Source organism: Sus scrofa, chromosome 14, assembly GCF_000003025.6.
Source record: "Sus scrofa isolate TJ Tabasco breed Duroc chromosome 14, Sscrofa11.1, whole genome shotgun sequence".
Classification (NCBI taxonomy): Eukaryota; Metazoa; Chordata; class Mammalia; order Artiodactyla; family Suidae; genus Sus; species Sus scrofa.
Genome location: NC_010456.5, coordinates 40,601,558 through 40,617,805, shown reverse-complemented (window position 1 = coordinate 40,617,805; position 16,248 = coordinate 40,601,558). Strand labels below are relative to the sequence as shown.

General features: G+C 50.3%; 1 protein-coding gene across 1 annotated transcript; it reads right to left on the bottom strand.

Moving 5' to 3' along the window:
* On the bottom strand, positions 424-15,824 carry MLEC (malectin). Its single transcript, XM_001928694.6, has 5 exons — positions 15,413-15,824; positions 9,184-9,362; positions 8,299-8,475; positions 8,137-8,194; positions 424-6,119 (listed from the first exon to the last, which is right to left on the bottom strand). Exons 1-5 carry the CDS (start codon positions 15,636-15,638, stop codon positions 5,890-5,892), a joined length of 870 nt encoding a protein of 289 aa, XP_001928729.1. The 5' UTR covers positions 15,639-15,824; the 3' UTR covers positions 424-5,889.

Sequence of the window (16,248 nt, the reverse complement as noted above, 5' to 3'; positions counted from 1 at the left end):
CTTTCTGCCCCTTTCACCATCAACACTGACAACACACCAGGAAAGGAGAAAGAGAAAACTGTCCCATGGCTTAGTCTGTCCACAGGCTGTCCTGGAAGTTGAGAGGGGAGGCAGCTACAGGCTCAGGGTACCTTGGAAATGACAGTCATGGCCTGGTGTTCCAGTGAAAGTGGAAACAAAACAAATATTTACTTTTTCCTTGAATGCGCCGCTGGTTGAAACGGCCAGGTAGCACTTTACGAAACTTTGTTCCCTTAACCAAACATCCGGGTGGAAAGGAAAGCAAAAGACAAACACTCCCAGACTCATTACAGGAGGACCCTTAGAGGACAAGACCACCCCTGGGTCTCCCTCTTCCCCCACCCCTCTCCCCCATCACCTCACCTCTTTGCATTCAAGTTCAAACTCAATCCCAACACAGAGTGTCACTGCAAATTGTTTATTAAAACACAAAGCAATGGACAGTGAAAAACATCCTGATTTTTTTTTTTTTTTTTTTACTTTTTGGTGGGAGTGGGGTGGGACGTGGAAGGGATAGGGACAGATGGAAACAGCCGGGAAGGAAAGACAGCTCTGTCCGCCCCCACAGCTTGCCCGGGCCAGCCAGGTTCAAAGCCCCTCAATCACATCTCGCTATGTCGCTGCAAATGCATATTGTGGCTACAGACAGAGAGTGGGTTTGGCCTCTGCCAGGAGAAGATGGGAATCAAGAGTAGGAGCTACAGGGGTGACTAAGAACCTGACACTATTCTCCAGTACTTGGTACAGAACAGAGAAGCCAGGCCCCTTCTAGAGTGGCGGGGTGGTGGGCTTCCTGACAAGCCAGGGTAGGCCAGTAATGGTTGCACAAGAGGCTGCCCTCAGCTCTGAATGAGCAGCTGGTCCGAGCGTGGGAGAACTTGGTGGAAGGGAAATCCAAGGAGGGAATGCGTCCAGGGTCAAATTTCTTTTCATTCCCTGGATCATGACACACCAGGGAAGAGCGGAGTCCAGAATGTCTCGTTCCTGGTTCTGCCATAAGGCCTTTCCCTGCCAACCCTCCCCTCCCACCTGGCAACCCAGCCCTCCTTTCCCGACAGTTGTCCTCTAAAAGGACGGAAAGCGCACTTCAGAATGTTGTTGTTTTTCCTCATACTGAAATGAAGCCCTGAAGCTCAAAATAGAGGCGAGAATGGAGTTCTGCTGTTCCTGGTACCGTGTGCCCCCACCGCCCAAGCCTGCCTGGATGCGAGAGGCGCCAGGGCCCTCTCTGCCAACTCCAACAGGCACTACGGTTTCCCTGGCTGCCACCACAATCCTGGCTCCTGGTTTTTCTACTCCTGGAGGGTTAGTGGGGGTGGCGGCGGGGGGACAGGGAACCCATCCCAAAAGATCCATTCTGCTCTCTTCCTGCCAACAGCCAGTCTCCAAATCATCTGCCCTTATCAAAATAATTTGGCAACCTGAAGCAAGCTAGCCACAGGCAGCTGGGCAAGGACACACCGGATCGGCAGCAAGCTACCCACATACAGGGAAGAACACACCCTTGCTGGGCAGCAGACCCACTGGTGCCAATCTAGTCTTGTAACAAAATGAGGCAATCTAGCCCTCTTGCCCCAGAAGGTGTCTAAATGCAGAAAGAGTCCTAGCTCGGACTGAAAGGGAAAAATTACTCTGATCTCTCTGAAGCTTGAACATTAAGGCTTCTTTGCAATTGTCTTAGAGCTCTTTGATCCCTAATTACATCTTTACAGAGAAGAGGAGCAGATTTCTTCTAAGATTTCTGAACCAACCCTGGGTGTTTCTAGTTCTGCCTCCGTACCATCCCTTAGCCTTGCCCTAGGTTCCTTCCCCCAGGGCTGAGGCAGAAGGAGGCCCGAAGCTTACCCACCCTCCTCACATTGTTTTTTAAAAACAAGAGCATCTATTAGGCTCTCACTCTGGAAAGCGCACCTGCTCTCCCAGGTCCTTTTGGAGAGGCATGGAGGACAGTATTGCCACTTGATGCCATTAAGGCTCCTCGAGGCAAGAAGACACTTGAATTAGGTCAGAGCCGGCCAGCAAAGGGGAGGGGAAGGAAGGGACGGGGAAGCAGTCCCACAGCAGAGACTGTAAGACCCCCTGCCCAGACCTGAATCAAGAGGGAACGCCCACCCTGGCTCAGAGCAGGGGAGGAAAAGGCACTGTGCTGACCGGGTGGGTCTTTCCCTAAACCCCAGGGAGGGTGGAGAACCTGCTGATTCTTCCCCCTGGGCTTCCCAAGGTGAGCTGGATTTCTAGGGAAAGGAATTTAAGTGCTAGGAAAGGGAAAATACTGCTGCTGTTTTCTGAAGTTCAACTGAGTTCTAGAAGCCATGGCCAGGCCATCCCAGGAGAGGGTAGAGGCAGGATAAGAAGGAAGAGAAATTCCTTAAAACAGAAGCTTCTCCAAAAATAAAAGAAGTCAAATCACAATTCTAAAACTGGATTAAACAGTTCCCAGGCACAGAAAGGGGGAGGTAAACTGAACTCAAACTTCACCCCATCTCTTCAAAGCCCAAGTGACCTCTAATGTGATCCCCCATTTCAGGCCAGTATCTCTTAGGCCAACAGTGGAAACAAGAACATAAGATCACACTCTCGCACCAACAAGTGGCCTGCAGGCCCTGTGCTTTTCCTGCGAGTTGACCACTGATGCTTGAAGAGAACCATCTTCCAAGTCACCAGAACTCTAGGTTAACACTGAGCAGCTTCTCCTCAATAGTGGAGATTTTTTTCAGGAAAATGTATCTGGTTTGGGGGACATGGGTCCCACAGGTTGTTTCCTGGCATGTTTCCATCTTCTGGAATGGAGCCCCCCACCCCCTCAAAGTCTGACCCAAATCAGGGCTACACTGCAGAATCTCAGCCCATCTCCAGAAGACATCTTTCCCTGGTCCTCCTGGAAACTGAACCCAAGCCACACTTCTGGCAAAAAGAGTTTCAGCCTTGGCCGTTTGCTCTTGGTTTTGGCCAGAGGGGCTCCAGAGGATCTGAACACCCAGGACAGAGTGTGGATCCAGAAGAGCCCAGGCCTCTCCTTCCCTACCCCTAACAGGCATTACTAATCGCCTCCCCAGCCCTGGTCAGGCTCCCTTAGGGCGTGGCCTCTCCATTCTAGCACCAGCTCAAGATACAGACGTGGGGACAAACAGTGCAAAAAGCAAAAGGTGAACAACAGAGAATTCTTGACACACACAATACAAAAATAAAAATAAAGAGGACCCCATCCCACCCCTTTAACCTAACCTAAACTTCATGTACCTATATCATCTTGAAAGAGCCAAAAAAAAAAAAAAAAAAAAAGCTTTCAAGTTCAGCATCACAAGCCAACTGTAACCAGCCCTGGGCAGCTCTGTGAGCTGGGTGGGTGGGCTTGGCTCCAGGGGGCTCTACCCCTCCCCACCATGCTTCTTCCTGTTTCCTCACTTCCCCTTTAGTGTTCGTGAGCCATAGAAAGATGTTCCTTCCTTTCAGGCACAACCAAAGAGGAAAGTGCCCATCCCTATCCCTGAGCTCAGGGGAAACGGGTGGGCTTGGAAACAGAGGCAGAAGCAAAGCTGCTTGGCTTACAGTACCGTTAGGAAATGGCCCCAGGAGCCAGGGCTTCCTCTGAGACTCTGAGTCACGGAGGGGGAGGGTTGGGGTGAGGAGGTGGGGAGCCCGTCTTCCTCAGAGAGACCCGGGCAAACTGATGAACAAGGCAAAATGGAGGCGGCAAGTCCTCCTTCTGCATCCTGTCTAATCCACTGGCAGTGGCCTGCGACTCCAGGGAACTGGGATGGAATAGGAAGTGGGAACCCCTGTCAGAAGCCCACTCACTAGTCAAGATGCCCACTGCACCAGGCAGGCGGTCCCCAGGACCAGACATCCACCTCCATCATCCTTTAATGCCAGGAGCTTTGGCTGATCACAGCCTCAGGCCACAGCCGTTCAGCTGCCTCCATGCCCAAAGCCTAAGTCACAGCGAAAACGAAGGGCTACGACTCTCAAAGTACTGAAGGCTGACCTGGAGTCACTCATTCAGAACCAAAACCCAGGACGTGGGCCCAAGGGCTATTTATGTTGTCGAACATATGGAGCTCTTGAAAAACATGTCCAAAAAAGCCAAACTCAAAACTCAACACATTCTAAAACGCTGGGCCTGGCCCAAGAGTCTATGCTGCTCCCGCCAAGCAGAGCTGACCCTGTGGCCTGCTATACACAGAATTCCTTGTAGCTTGGTGGGTCCTCCCTCACTGCTGCCCTAGCTGGGGAAAGGATGACGGGGACCAGAAAGAAGGGGGACAGGGAAGCTTCGTTTCCTGCAGAAATTTTCCCAGGGAATTCGAGACAGACACCTAGATGCTAAGGAGCGGCCGCAGAGCTGCCAGGACTGTGGCTGACCAGCAGTCTTCCAGCCCCGTCACACCAAGACCCCAGCTATGATGGACAGGGAAATGAAAGGACAGAGGGGCACACTCTTAAGGTCAGTGAGAGGAACAACTGGGCCAGAACCCAACCAGTCTAGTTCCTTGGGGCAGCTCTAGGCTTAAACCAGAACTGGCTGAACCAGAAGGACGTGGGACAAAATGAATGCCGGGTACTAGTTACTCTCAACAGTGGTCAGTCACTTAGTAGGGCTCAAGTCTCTGAGGTTGCTCTTAAGTTATGCTAACATAAGCCTTTTCTAATCCAAAGACCAGAAGAGACTTTTAAGGTCAAGTGTTCTGTTGCTGCAGGCTGGAAAACGTCCCTGTCCCCTGGCAGCGAGACCCTACAAAGGGGCCAGTCAAAGAACTGCTGGGTCAGGTCCTCCGGGCTGCTGGCTCAGAGATCCAGGGAGGGAGGTACCAGTAAGTTGAGGGGGTGGAGGATAAGACATTCAAGCAGAGGGAACCCCAAATCCCCATGTCTCCTTCCCTTCTTGGCAATAACTTAGCAGAATGGCTGAGAGAGAAGAGATTTCAAATGAGCCAGGTTCAGAAAAAGAGAGAGAGAGGAAATCAAGTCCCCAACAGGCACTGAAATCAAAATGACTTGTTGTGATAAGAAGTCAGAGGCAACTTGAGGACCTGACATCAACTAATTGTCTTGGATACCAGACAGTCCTCTAACTGGCACATGTCAGGGAGACAAGCAATGACAAAGCTCAAACACTTAAGGTGGAACTATCACTGGGCTAAAACCAGAAAGGCTTCCAAGTAGGGAAGCTTCTGCTTTTCTTTCTTTTTAATCCCCCTCCGTTTTCATCTTTATCATAAAATTATACACCTACGCAAGCGCACGCACACGCACGCACACACACGCACACACACACACACACACACACACCCCCCTCACGCTTTCAATCCCAGGACATCTGAAAACTTATCTGGACATAACTCCAGAACATACCCAACTCCCAGCGCTGGCCTTCTCAACTAAGAAGATGACATTTCCCTGCTGTTAATTAAAAAAGGAACCGTGTCTGCTCTGAGTTCAGAGTCCTTTCCACTGGGTATATGGATGAGGGCCCTTGACCAGGTAGGATCCAGTTTACCCAACGTACCCTAGAGAGGAGAGACGGCCCAGGGCCACCACAAAGAGAGAACTAGGACTGGAGCAGGTCTGGGACCAGGTGGTGGATGAGGGCTGCTCTCTACCCACTATGCCTCTTTTCATCTCCTTTAAGAGTGAGTCTGAGTTGTGTGTGTGTGTGTGTGTGTGTTTTCGTTGGTCTGTTTTTGTTAATCACTGTGAAAAATAAAGAGTGAGTGAGTCTGAATTGTGTGTGTGTGTGTGTGTGTGTGTGTGTGTGTGTTTGTTTTCGTTGGTCTGTTTTTGCTAATCTCTGAAAAATACAGAAACCCAAACCAACACGTTTGGTTTCTTTACCACGCCCCTCCACCTGTTCAGGATGGCAGTTTGTTCTCACAACCGGCAGAGGCAGAAGAGAGTTGGGATGAAGACTCCAAAGGCCACCAGGATGGGGAACATGAGGCTGCTGTTGTCCGAGGCATAGGGGTTGGGCGTGCGGGGGCCCGACTGCACCCGGTTCTTATTGGTCTGTCTTTTGAGATTAGACCCTTCATCGTATTCTTCTTCTTCCTCCTCTTCCTCTTTCTTCTCCAGGCCTGGATGAGGCTGCAGCTTTGGTACATCTGATATGAGCAAGAAGACATGTTTTCAGTAAGACCCATAGCATTTAAGAGAGGCCCTTACGAGCAGTAAAGGGAACCACAATAGGAGTTCCCATCGTGGCTCAGCAGTTAACAAATCAGACTAGGAACCATGAGGTTGCGGGTTCGATCCCTGGCCTTGCTCAGTGGGTTAAGGATCCAGCGTTGCTGTGGCTGTGGTGTAGGTCGGCAGCTACAGACCCGATTAGACCCCTAGAGCCTGGGAACCTCCATATGCTGCCAGTGCGGCCCAAGAAAAGGCAAAAAGATAAAAACAAACAAACAAACAAAAAAAACAGAACCACAATAGAGAGTCTGTGACCTACGCAGGGTCCACAGGAAAGAGCAGAAACAGCTCCAGCCTAGAGAGCAGCAGACTGCAGCAAACACTTTGTCTTCTTTAGATTTAACTAAACCATAGTAAAAGCCCTGTGCACAGAGAGGCTCACTGTCTCCCCTTCCTGCCCTACTTTGCTTCAGAGCCAGAGGGAACCAGATTGGACAAGGGCAATGACCTAACACCCAAAACTTCACATTTTCAACACCTCCCCTCACAACCCCACCTTCCCTTCTGACTCACACAGTGACCAAGGAAAAGCTAACCATGGAGCTCTGGGTTCTCAGCACACACTACCCCTCTGTCCTCCACCCCCTCCTTAGGGACTCTGCCTACAAATCAGTTGGGGGTCAAAACATCCTCTGGGATGTCACAATATCAGTATGGGGGTGGGGGCACATGAGGACAATAGGGTGAGAGCTTCAGTGCATCCAGGATGAGTTGTGGTGAGAGCTTCAGTGCATCCTGAATGATGAGTTGGTGGATGGCACAGGGGTGATGAGGAGAAAAGTCACTGAGACAAAAGCTTCCCCTGCAAAAATCAGCCTGGGAAAACTGGCAGCCAGGGCAACCTCAGCCCTGAGGAGGAGGTGTACCCAGGCTGGACCCCAAAGACAAGGAGACATTAATAAATGAGCTTCTGCTCAGTGCAGTCCAGTGATGCGGCACTCCCTCAGAGCAGACCACAGCACTCAAAGACCCTTCCTTCCGCCTTTGTCTCTTTCTGCCCCCAAGACAGAAATGTCAAAAGAGACAGAAAAAGGATGAGTTTTACACAATTCCAAATGATCGCAAGGGTCAGGGCACACTAATGAGTACCATTATCATTATTATTTTTATTTCTTATGGCCACGGCTGCAGCATATGGAAGTTCCCAGGCTAGGGGTCGATTTGGAGCTGCAGCTGCCGGCCTACACCACAACCACAGCAATGCAGGATCCAAGTCGCATCTGCGACCCACCCCATAGCTCACGACAACACGAGATCCTTAACCCACCGAGCACGGCCAGGGATCGAACCTGCACGCTCATGGATATGAGTCAGGTTCTTAACACGCTGAGTCACAACAGGAACTCCGCCCCCCATTTTTTTTTTTTTTTTTTTTTTTGTCTTTTGTCTTTTTGTCTTTTGTTGTTGTTGCTATTTCTTGGGCCGCTCCCGCGGCATATGGAGGTTCCCAGGCTAGGGGTTGAATCAGAGCTGTAGCCACCGGCCTACACCAGAGGCACAGCAACGCAGGATCCGAGCCGCGTCTGCAACCTACACCACAGCTCACGGCAACGCCGGATCGTTAACCCACTGAGCAAGGGCAGGGACCGAACCCGCAACCTCATGGTTCCTAGTCGGATTCGTTAACCACTGCGCCACGACGGGAACTCCCGCCCCCCATTTTTAATCTCAATTTACAATGAGGTTAAAAGATTTCGTCCAAAATCAAATTACTGATTAAATGGCAACAGCGAGATCTGAACACAGATCTTACTTTAAAGCTTATGGCCAGCACCACTCTCCACTTCACCTCCAGCCACCTGACTGCGGGCTCCCCACGGTCTGGCTTTAAGTGTTAGTTTTCAAAACAGTGATCAACTCCACCATCCCCCAAGGTTTCCTCAGTCGTATCCTTTCGCCCACATCAAAAAGCAGATTGGAAACACAACTTACCGTCCACTGTCCCAGCCATGATGTAGAGTGCACAGACTTTGGGATTGTCGTAGTACCCCTGGGAAATGGGAAACAATGGTCAACCCCCACGGCAGCCAGCACCCCCCTGCTCCTGGTCCCTGGAGCTTGTCCCCAGCTGCAAGGGTGGCATCAGAGCGTTACCTTGACAAACTCAATGTAGAGTTTCCCTGTGAAGGTGGACACCTCCCCCTGGACGCTCAGCTTCCCTTTCCTGATGCTCATGGGGATGATTTCATCATGGGCTGTACTGTGCCCCACACGATCAAAGATGTCCAAGTCCTTCACCACGACATGGCCATTCAATCGCACATCAAATACCTTCCAAGATGAGAAAAGGACACAGTGTCAGAACCATCTGCTTTGCAGCTCTCAAGCAGCTGGGCATCAGGCACCTGCCTAGGCTTCAAGTTCCAACGTAATTTTAGGAATGACAGGGCTAGACATACGCCAGGGTGGCCAGAGTCCTCTACCTGAACCAAATTCCCTCACTGTCAAAGTCTCACACTGGCCTGAGGGAACAAAGAATATACACAAAAAGCTCAGCATGGGAAGTTCCCTGATGGTCTAGTGGTTAGGGACTTGATGCTTTCACCACTAAGGCCAGGGCTCGATCCCTGGTCTGGGAACTGAGATCCCACATCAAGCTGCTGCACACTGTGATCAAAAAGAGCTCAACACAGAAAGAAGCAAGTTCACACGAAGGGACAGGAAAAGGACAGGGCTAAAAACAAGAAGGTGCTGACAACCAAGGGAGGGATCATAACCAGGAGGGCCTTAAGAGGATTAGTTAGTTGCCAAGAACTGAGATTCTGGCCCTGCCTTCTGTCACCAACCCTAAGGCAAGTGCAAGCCTTGACAGGAATGAAACTCAGCTTTTGGGGGGGCGCGGGGGCGGGGGGACGGCAATCCAGCTTTTCCTCAAGTCACATCTGTTCCTTCCTTCTGGGGCGCTCTCACATTCTCCGGCCTTGGCAGGGGGCTGTCCAAGGGTTGCAGGTGTCGCACTGGGGCCTGACCAGGCCTCACCTTCTGCTGGGATTGCGCAAAGTAGACCTCGGCAAATTTCAACACCAGCACGTAGTCCCCCTCCTCCTTGATGGGCACCTCGTAGCCAAAGGTCTCCTCATTGTACCTCTCCGTCTGATACAGGATCTGGTCCTCAGGGTTGGAACGCAGGATTGGCAGTTTCATGCCATAGTCAGAGGCTGGGGACAAAAGACAAGAGAAATCATATCAGAGGCAAAATAGAAAAGAACCACCAGAGGCATTTCCAGGGCAGTGCTAAAAACCCTGCCGGCGGCAGGGGCCACCCCCACCACACCTGGCTCCAAAGAGGCCGGCCACAGAGGCAGGACTCAAGACAGCCATTCCCAACTAAGAGTAAAATGAAAGAAACCAAACACTGATCACCCCAACGAGCTCCTGTAGCCCTCACAGCAGAACTTTTGGAAAGCCTGTGAAAACGTTTCCCCAACCAGACCCAGAGTGATGGGAAGGCAAGGAGTCTAACTCATTATAAGAACAAAGAGCTTCAGAGAAACCTCATAAAACAAGGGGGTGGCCAGGAACACTATCAGACCATCAAGTTCAAAGAATGTTTTTTTCCTCATTCAGAAGAGCTGTCTAAATAAAAAACAGGATATCTGTTAGGAAAGTCATTCTTCATTGTCCTTCCTACAAATAAGATACCAGCTTTAGTGGCTTTTTATCTTTTTTCAATCGAAAAGTTCTGAGACCGGTCAAAAGAAACATGCTCATAAAAAAAAGGATGTGATGCTCTCTAACTTCCTTTGGATCCAAGCATCTTACTTCCCACAGGCTCACAAAACTCAACCGTACCACGCTCTTAAAAATTCCCCCAGACGAACCAAAAGAAGAAAAAAAGTTACTCCTGGCAGTGCCCTGGCAGCACAGTGGGTTAAGGACCTTGCATTACCACCGCTGTGGCTCTGGTTACCACTGTGGTATGGATTCGATCCCTGGTCTGGGAACTTTTACAAGCTGTGGTCAAGACCAAAAATAAAAAGGTCCTCCTGTATCCCCAGCACCTAACAGTCCCTGGCACATAAACAGGTACCTGATATTATTCGATCAACAAACAAATGACAACAAAGGGGGACCTGCAGAACAGTGAAGCCATGCCATCCCCTCCATGGGGCCAGAGCCATGCCAGCACGGAGGGAAAATGTGCCATGGTCCTATTAGCACCTCTGCCGACAATGCCCAGGTCCTGAGGGAGACACCTCTCCTACTACTTCAGACAGACCAGGAATAAGACAGGGTAAAAGTACGAAGTTCTTACTTACTTGGACAGGTATCTAAGGAGCCGAAAACTCTACGGCCCCCAGCCTCTCCCCAACCTTAGAAGATCGATCCGTACATGTTTTTCTCTCCCCCATGTAATACACTAAACCTGGGTCTTTCCTCAAATACAAGATTCCAAATTTAAGACCTCAAAACTGGAGTTCCCTTCATTGCTCAGCAGTTAACGAACCCAACTAGGATTCACGAGGATGTGGGTTCAATCCCGGGCCTTACTAGTGGGTTGAGCATCCAGTGTCGCTGTGAGCTGTGGTGTATCTCAGGTGCAGCTCAGAGCCCAAGTTGCTGTGGCTGTGGTATAGGCCAGCAGCTGTAGCTCCGATTCAACCCCTCGCCTGGGAACTTCCATACACTGCGGGTGCGGCCCTAAAAAAAAAAAAATTTCAAAACCACCTTCTAATCTCACTCGGTGACTTGGAAGACATTTGGCACCTAGATCCTCGGGCACACGCTCAGTCAGTCATCCCTGGAGCTTTGTCTTCTGAACCTCTAAGGGAGAGGACCTTTTATCTCCAAAGGAGGTAAAAGAGTAACTAAAAGATCCAGTGGCTAAGGTCATGCCCTCCGATAAATAAACAGAACAGTTAACAGTTCCTGTAAGCGAAGAGCAGCCAGGAGATCAGATGGCCTGATGAGACAATGGACAGGAAACTCATTGCACTTTTGTCTTCAGACATTTTTTCTTCCTATTTCTCCTCAAGAAATCCAAGGAGGATAGCTGAGTAGCGCAACAAAGGATGTACTGCCAACTGCCCCAGCTCAGTCCTGGGCTCCAACCACAAACCCATAAAGATTAAAAGACTGTAGTCCTCTTCCAGCTGAGTTCTAAAAATCTTCCTCTTCCATGAGGACTGTGATCGTTAAATATTTGGAATGTTAACTAAAGAATTGCTTTTCAGATACACAGAAAATGTGCATGTGTGGAGAATCTTTTTTCTCCCCTTGTGGCATGGAAAAAGTGAGAAACTGATGGTAATGTAATCTGTGGCGGTCTCAGTCCCACAAAAACTTAACAACCTTGGAATTACCTTTAAATAGTTTCCCTTTAAAGCCCAAGTGGCCTTCCCACGAGACTCGCCACATGCAGTTCAATTTGCCCAAGTCCCTAGAGAGACAAGAGCAAAAGGGACTTCTGCTTCCCCACTTAGCTTTTAGGCATTCTCAGCTAATAGCTATCTGTAATAGGAATTCCCCTTGTGGCTTAGCAGGTTAGGAACCAGACTAGTATTCTGCTCAGTGGGTTAAGGATCCATCGTTGACACAAGCTGTGGCATAGGTCATAGATATGGCTCGGATCTCGAGTTGCTGTGGCTGTGCTGTAGGTTGGCAGCTGCAGCTCCAATTTGACCCCTAGCCTGGGAACTTCCATATGCTGCGGGTGCAGCTCTTAAAAAAAAAAAAAAGATTTCAAAAGCACCTTCTAATCTCACTCGGTGACTTGGAAGATATTTGGCTCCTAGAACTTCCATGTTGTGGGTGTGGCCCTAAAAGGTAAAGGAAAAAACAACAACAAACCAGTTCTCTGAAATACAGTGAAGTGTATACAGGGCAGCACAATGCTGAAACTGGCATGATACAGCTTGGACAGTCAACCGAAGAAGGAAGGACCCACACTACGTCCACTGCTTCTTAGCCCTAGACAATGGAGTCGCCAGGCTACCTGAAAAACGCAGCCCAGGTCTGAGGGTATAATGAGCCTGGATTTGAACCCTGGCTCTGCCACCTACTATGTGATGTGGAACAAGCTGTCTTCCTTAGGGGTTTTCTCACCTGTAAAATGGGGTCTCACCTAAATTCTCTACTGTGAGAGAATGCTCCCAGGAGGCCTGTAAAGAAGCCTGGCTCCTATATGACAGTACAGGGAGAGATTCTAAATAAAGTCCTTGGCCTTAAGTAAATCGGAGGCAGCAGTGACTCTCATGCTATCTTTCAAGCTCTTATCTCCCCAAGGCCAAATCCTTCCCCAGCCAAAAGGAAAGGGTCTTCCTTGTGCCTACACAATGAGTCATCCATAGTCTCAGGCCCCTCGCCAGCTTTCTTCCCCTCCAGAGCCACATTCTGCCCTACTTTTAATTCCATGCTAAAGGTCATCGAGCAAAATTTTAAAAAGATAAAGACACTTTAACCTCTTCTGGACAGGAGAATTTGCAGACTCATGTCACTGATTTCTAAAGCATGACAAGTTTTATGAAGAAGAAAACAAGGCTCAGAGAAGTAAACTGAGTTCTTCAAGGTCATACAAGGGACTAGCAGGCATCTTTCTGTGAAAAGGAAATAGCCTCTCTCCTAAAACCAAGCCAAGTTCTATGCCCTCAGGCCAAAACCCAGAAAGAGCAAGTTAAAAAGAACCTGGAATGCGCAGCATGCCAAATTCCCAAACGGAGCGCCTCTGAATCACTCTCTGTGGCCGTACTTCTATCTGCTGAAGCACACAGGTTGAAAGAAAGCGCCTTTCCCAGGCTGCAGCATCTTCTGTGAGCACTAGCTATCCTCAAGGCAAGAATGAAATTCAATAAACATTTATGAAGTGCCTTTGAAAGCAAAAGCCACTAGGTGCCCTGGGCCACTCAGTTAGGAGAATGCCACACTACAAAGACCTATAGAGAAACAGCAGAGTTCAAAAGCAGGCCAAACTCTTATCTGGATTAACCTGGCAACAAACACCTGAATGCATTCAACATGAAAGTGGGACCTTCCTCCCGTGCTGGCATGTGGGAAAAAAAAGACAAGCCGCCCCTACCACAATTAGTGAAAATAGCTGCAAGAGGTAAGGGTCTCCAAGTGCCTGGCACACCCTTACCAAACAGTGTCAGAGAAGAGCAGAGCTGTGCTTGCCTTGGTGGTGCGGACTCCTTAAGAGCACAGAAAATAGAGAGCTGCCTTCTGAGAGGAAAATTAATCACTTCTCAGCCCCAGACCTAATGCCAGCAAAACACTGCTCTCTGGAGTCTGCTAAGTGCCATGTTGCAACTGGCTAGTCGGAGCTACAAGCTGCAAACTGACAACGGCCCTCCACTTTCCATAATGCTGCTACAATTCATGCTACTCTCCTTAATGCTGCTACAATTCATGTCCAAATGGACCGTCAGAGTGGAGCTGGGAGCCTCCAATTATAGACTGCCAGGATCTAAGACAGGACCCCAGTACCTGTGAGCTTTGGTCATTTGGTAATACTCTTCTGAAGGAACTATGACCATGAGCCAATAACCCAAGGATAGAGAGAGAGCCTGGCTGACTGCTGACCAGGTGAAAAAGTAAAATAAAGTAAAGTAAAGCAAAACAAAACAAAACAAAACCCACCTCCACCAGCAAATTAAAACCAGGATTTCTGAATAAGGGGAGTAACTGAGGACTAAACCTGTGTGGTGGTAGCTCCCTCCTCTGCACAATGGACCCAACAGGGTAACAGAACCTACGTAAAGCCTGTTAAACCTAAGGAACCATCTGTACAGTGTCTCCCCACAGCTATCTGAAGAGGCAAAGTCCACAAACGGTCTCTAATTTCCTCCAGGGCTCCTTCCTCCCTGTTCATACCCATGAAGAAAGAGGAAGGGCCCAGGATGGAGATAGCAATGATCTTCTGTTCTTAAGTCTGGCTTTGACTGCTGTTACAGCCAAAGACCAGGGCCCTGACTCAGCTGAACCCAGGCTACTGAGACCTCCATGCCAGGGCTAAATAAATTCCAGAGCTAAACTGAAGACACACACAGAGAGTTTTGGAAAACAGCCCTGGGTCTCAACACCCTCACATGTATGGAAGCAATAAACCCTCTAATATAATAAACTCCAGGACATTGCAATTAACTTGGAAGAATTTAAGTTAAACCCTTTAGGAAAGGCAAGATCCAAATCTGGGCATCGTGGGGGGAAAAAAAAAGAGAGAGAGAAAGTCTGTCTCCTAGTTTTCTGGAGATGGCGTATTGCCGATTTGGCAGCTTCTGAACCCAGCATACAGCATAAATCTCCTTCCAACACATGAAGCAAGAACTTCCTTCTTAAACCTGTTTTCCAATCCTACTGACAGAAGACAGAGAGTCCAGAGCAGATATTCCCAGAGTCGTCTGGCATGACCTACATCATAAGGCCCTGGTGCAGAAACCTGGGTTTAATCTACAGGTCTAAAATTTTCATTTTTCACCCGCTCTCCTGGCAGTTCTTACACTGACTTTGAGAACTGTTCGGCTCTGTAAAAATGACTGCTGTTCTATCAATTAAATCAAATCATTTTCCCCATAAGATGGAATCACACCTCTCAAGACCACTGAGGGTAGGTTCTCTGCACTGGCGGATAGAATATTCGGATCTTACACTGACTGACCCAGTTGAAACACCACCAGCCTCCTGCGCAGTAAGGTTTCAATATAACCACCCTCTAGGGAGGGCCTGCAGCTTCTACTTTTAAGCACACACACCCTCCTCGCTCCAAAGGGGGGTGGGGGAGGAGGCTACAATCAAAACTTTCCTGGCCTATCCTCTTCAAAATTCCTTTTTTTTCTGGCTAAGAATCAAGCCCAGCTCCTGCACAAGAGATAAGAAAAGTGGCCGATTTCTGGGTCGGCAGGAATCTACCAGAAACTGACTTGAAAGGAGAGCAAAACCACCAGGAGAGAGACACCGATAACCGAAAAACCTGTGAGGCCTCGAGGTGGCAATAGGCCGCCCTCGTCTTTACTTTCCCAGCTCCCGTGGAGGTGAGAGGTTACGAAAATGCAGAGTGCGAGGTCCAAATATAACTTCTCGCCAACTCTGACTCTAAGGCTCTTGGTAGCTTCAAATCAGCACCAAGCTCTGGGCTCTTATCGGGTCACCGAGGAAACAGTAGAGAGAAACTTCACTCCAGAGACGTGGCTTGGGCTTGGGGCCCGCAGCCCTCGGCGTGCTGCGCCCGGCAACGCAGGCCCAGGATCCAGAGACTCTACCGAGGGGCTCTCACCTCGGCCCACCCGGCCTTCCAGAGGGTCCTTGCGGAAGTGGATCCCGTGCACGTCCACATGCGCCTCCCCGCCCGCGTTAACGGCCCAAATCACGCTCTCGGGCAGCCCGGCCCCCGCCAAGCCAACCACGCCGAACCCCGGCTCCCGGAGCGCCGGCAGCAGCAGGAGGAGCAGCAGTCGCAGGAACGCCACAGCGGCTCCCTCAACCGCCCGGGCGCCCAGCATGGCGGCCACCACAGCGGGGGCAGCCTCCGCCGAGCCTAGTTCTCAGCCGGCCGCCAGGCCGCCCCGGACTCAGAAAAACAGCGCCACGGGCCGCTGTGCCTCAGCTGCTGGGGACATGTCGCTCTCAGGCCTCTTTCTCAGCCACGGTGCCGCCTCCCACCTTGGGAACAACCTACCCCAGCGCCCAGCCCCCGGCCACGACCCTGCATCCAATCAGCGCCCAGCCCTCATTAATTATCCACCACCCCGCCGGGAGGCATCCTCCCATTGGCTGCCACACGCGAGAAGGGGCGTGGCTACTCCCAGGCGCCAGCCCAACCATCAGGCACGAGAGGGAGCGCGCGCAGAGGTTGGGAGTTCGGTTGAAGCGGCGGTTCAGTGCGGAAGTGGTAGGGTGCAGCGCCCAGGCGGCCCCGGAATTCCGCAGCTGAATAAGAAAGGTGGACTGGGGGGAAGGTTTAGGGTAGGGCGCACTGACACGTCGCCAGCACTTCCGGTGCTCCAGATTTGGGGGACTGAATAGGTTCCTGAGGGGGCGTTACTGACTTTCCCGCCCCCTCTTTCTCTGGGCATAAACATAAGCTCTAGGAAGAGCAGTGGACATCTTCCG

Excerpts from the sequence above, each read along its gene's own strand:
- MLEC (XM_001928694.6), bottom strand. The coding sequence starts at position 15,638 with ATGCTGGGCGCCCGGGCGGTTGAGGGAGCCGCTGTGGCGTTCCTGCGA. Across the intron at positions 9,363-15,412 it reads GGAAGGCCGGGTGGGCCGAG|CCTCTGACTATGGCATGAAA; the intron begins GTGAGAGCCCCT and ends TTTTGTCCCCAG. Across the intron at positions 6,120-8,136 it reads CATGGCTGGGACAGTGGACG|ATGTACCAAAGCTGCAGCCT; the intron begins GTAAGTTGTGTT and ends TGCTCATATCAG.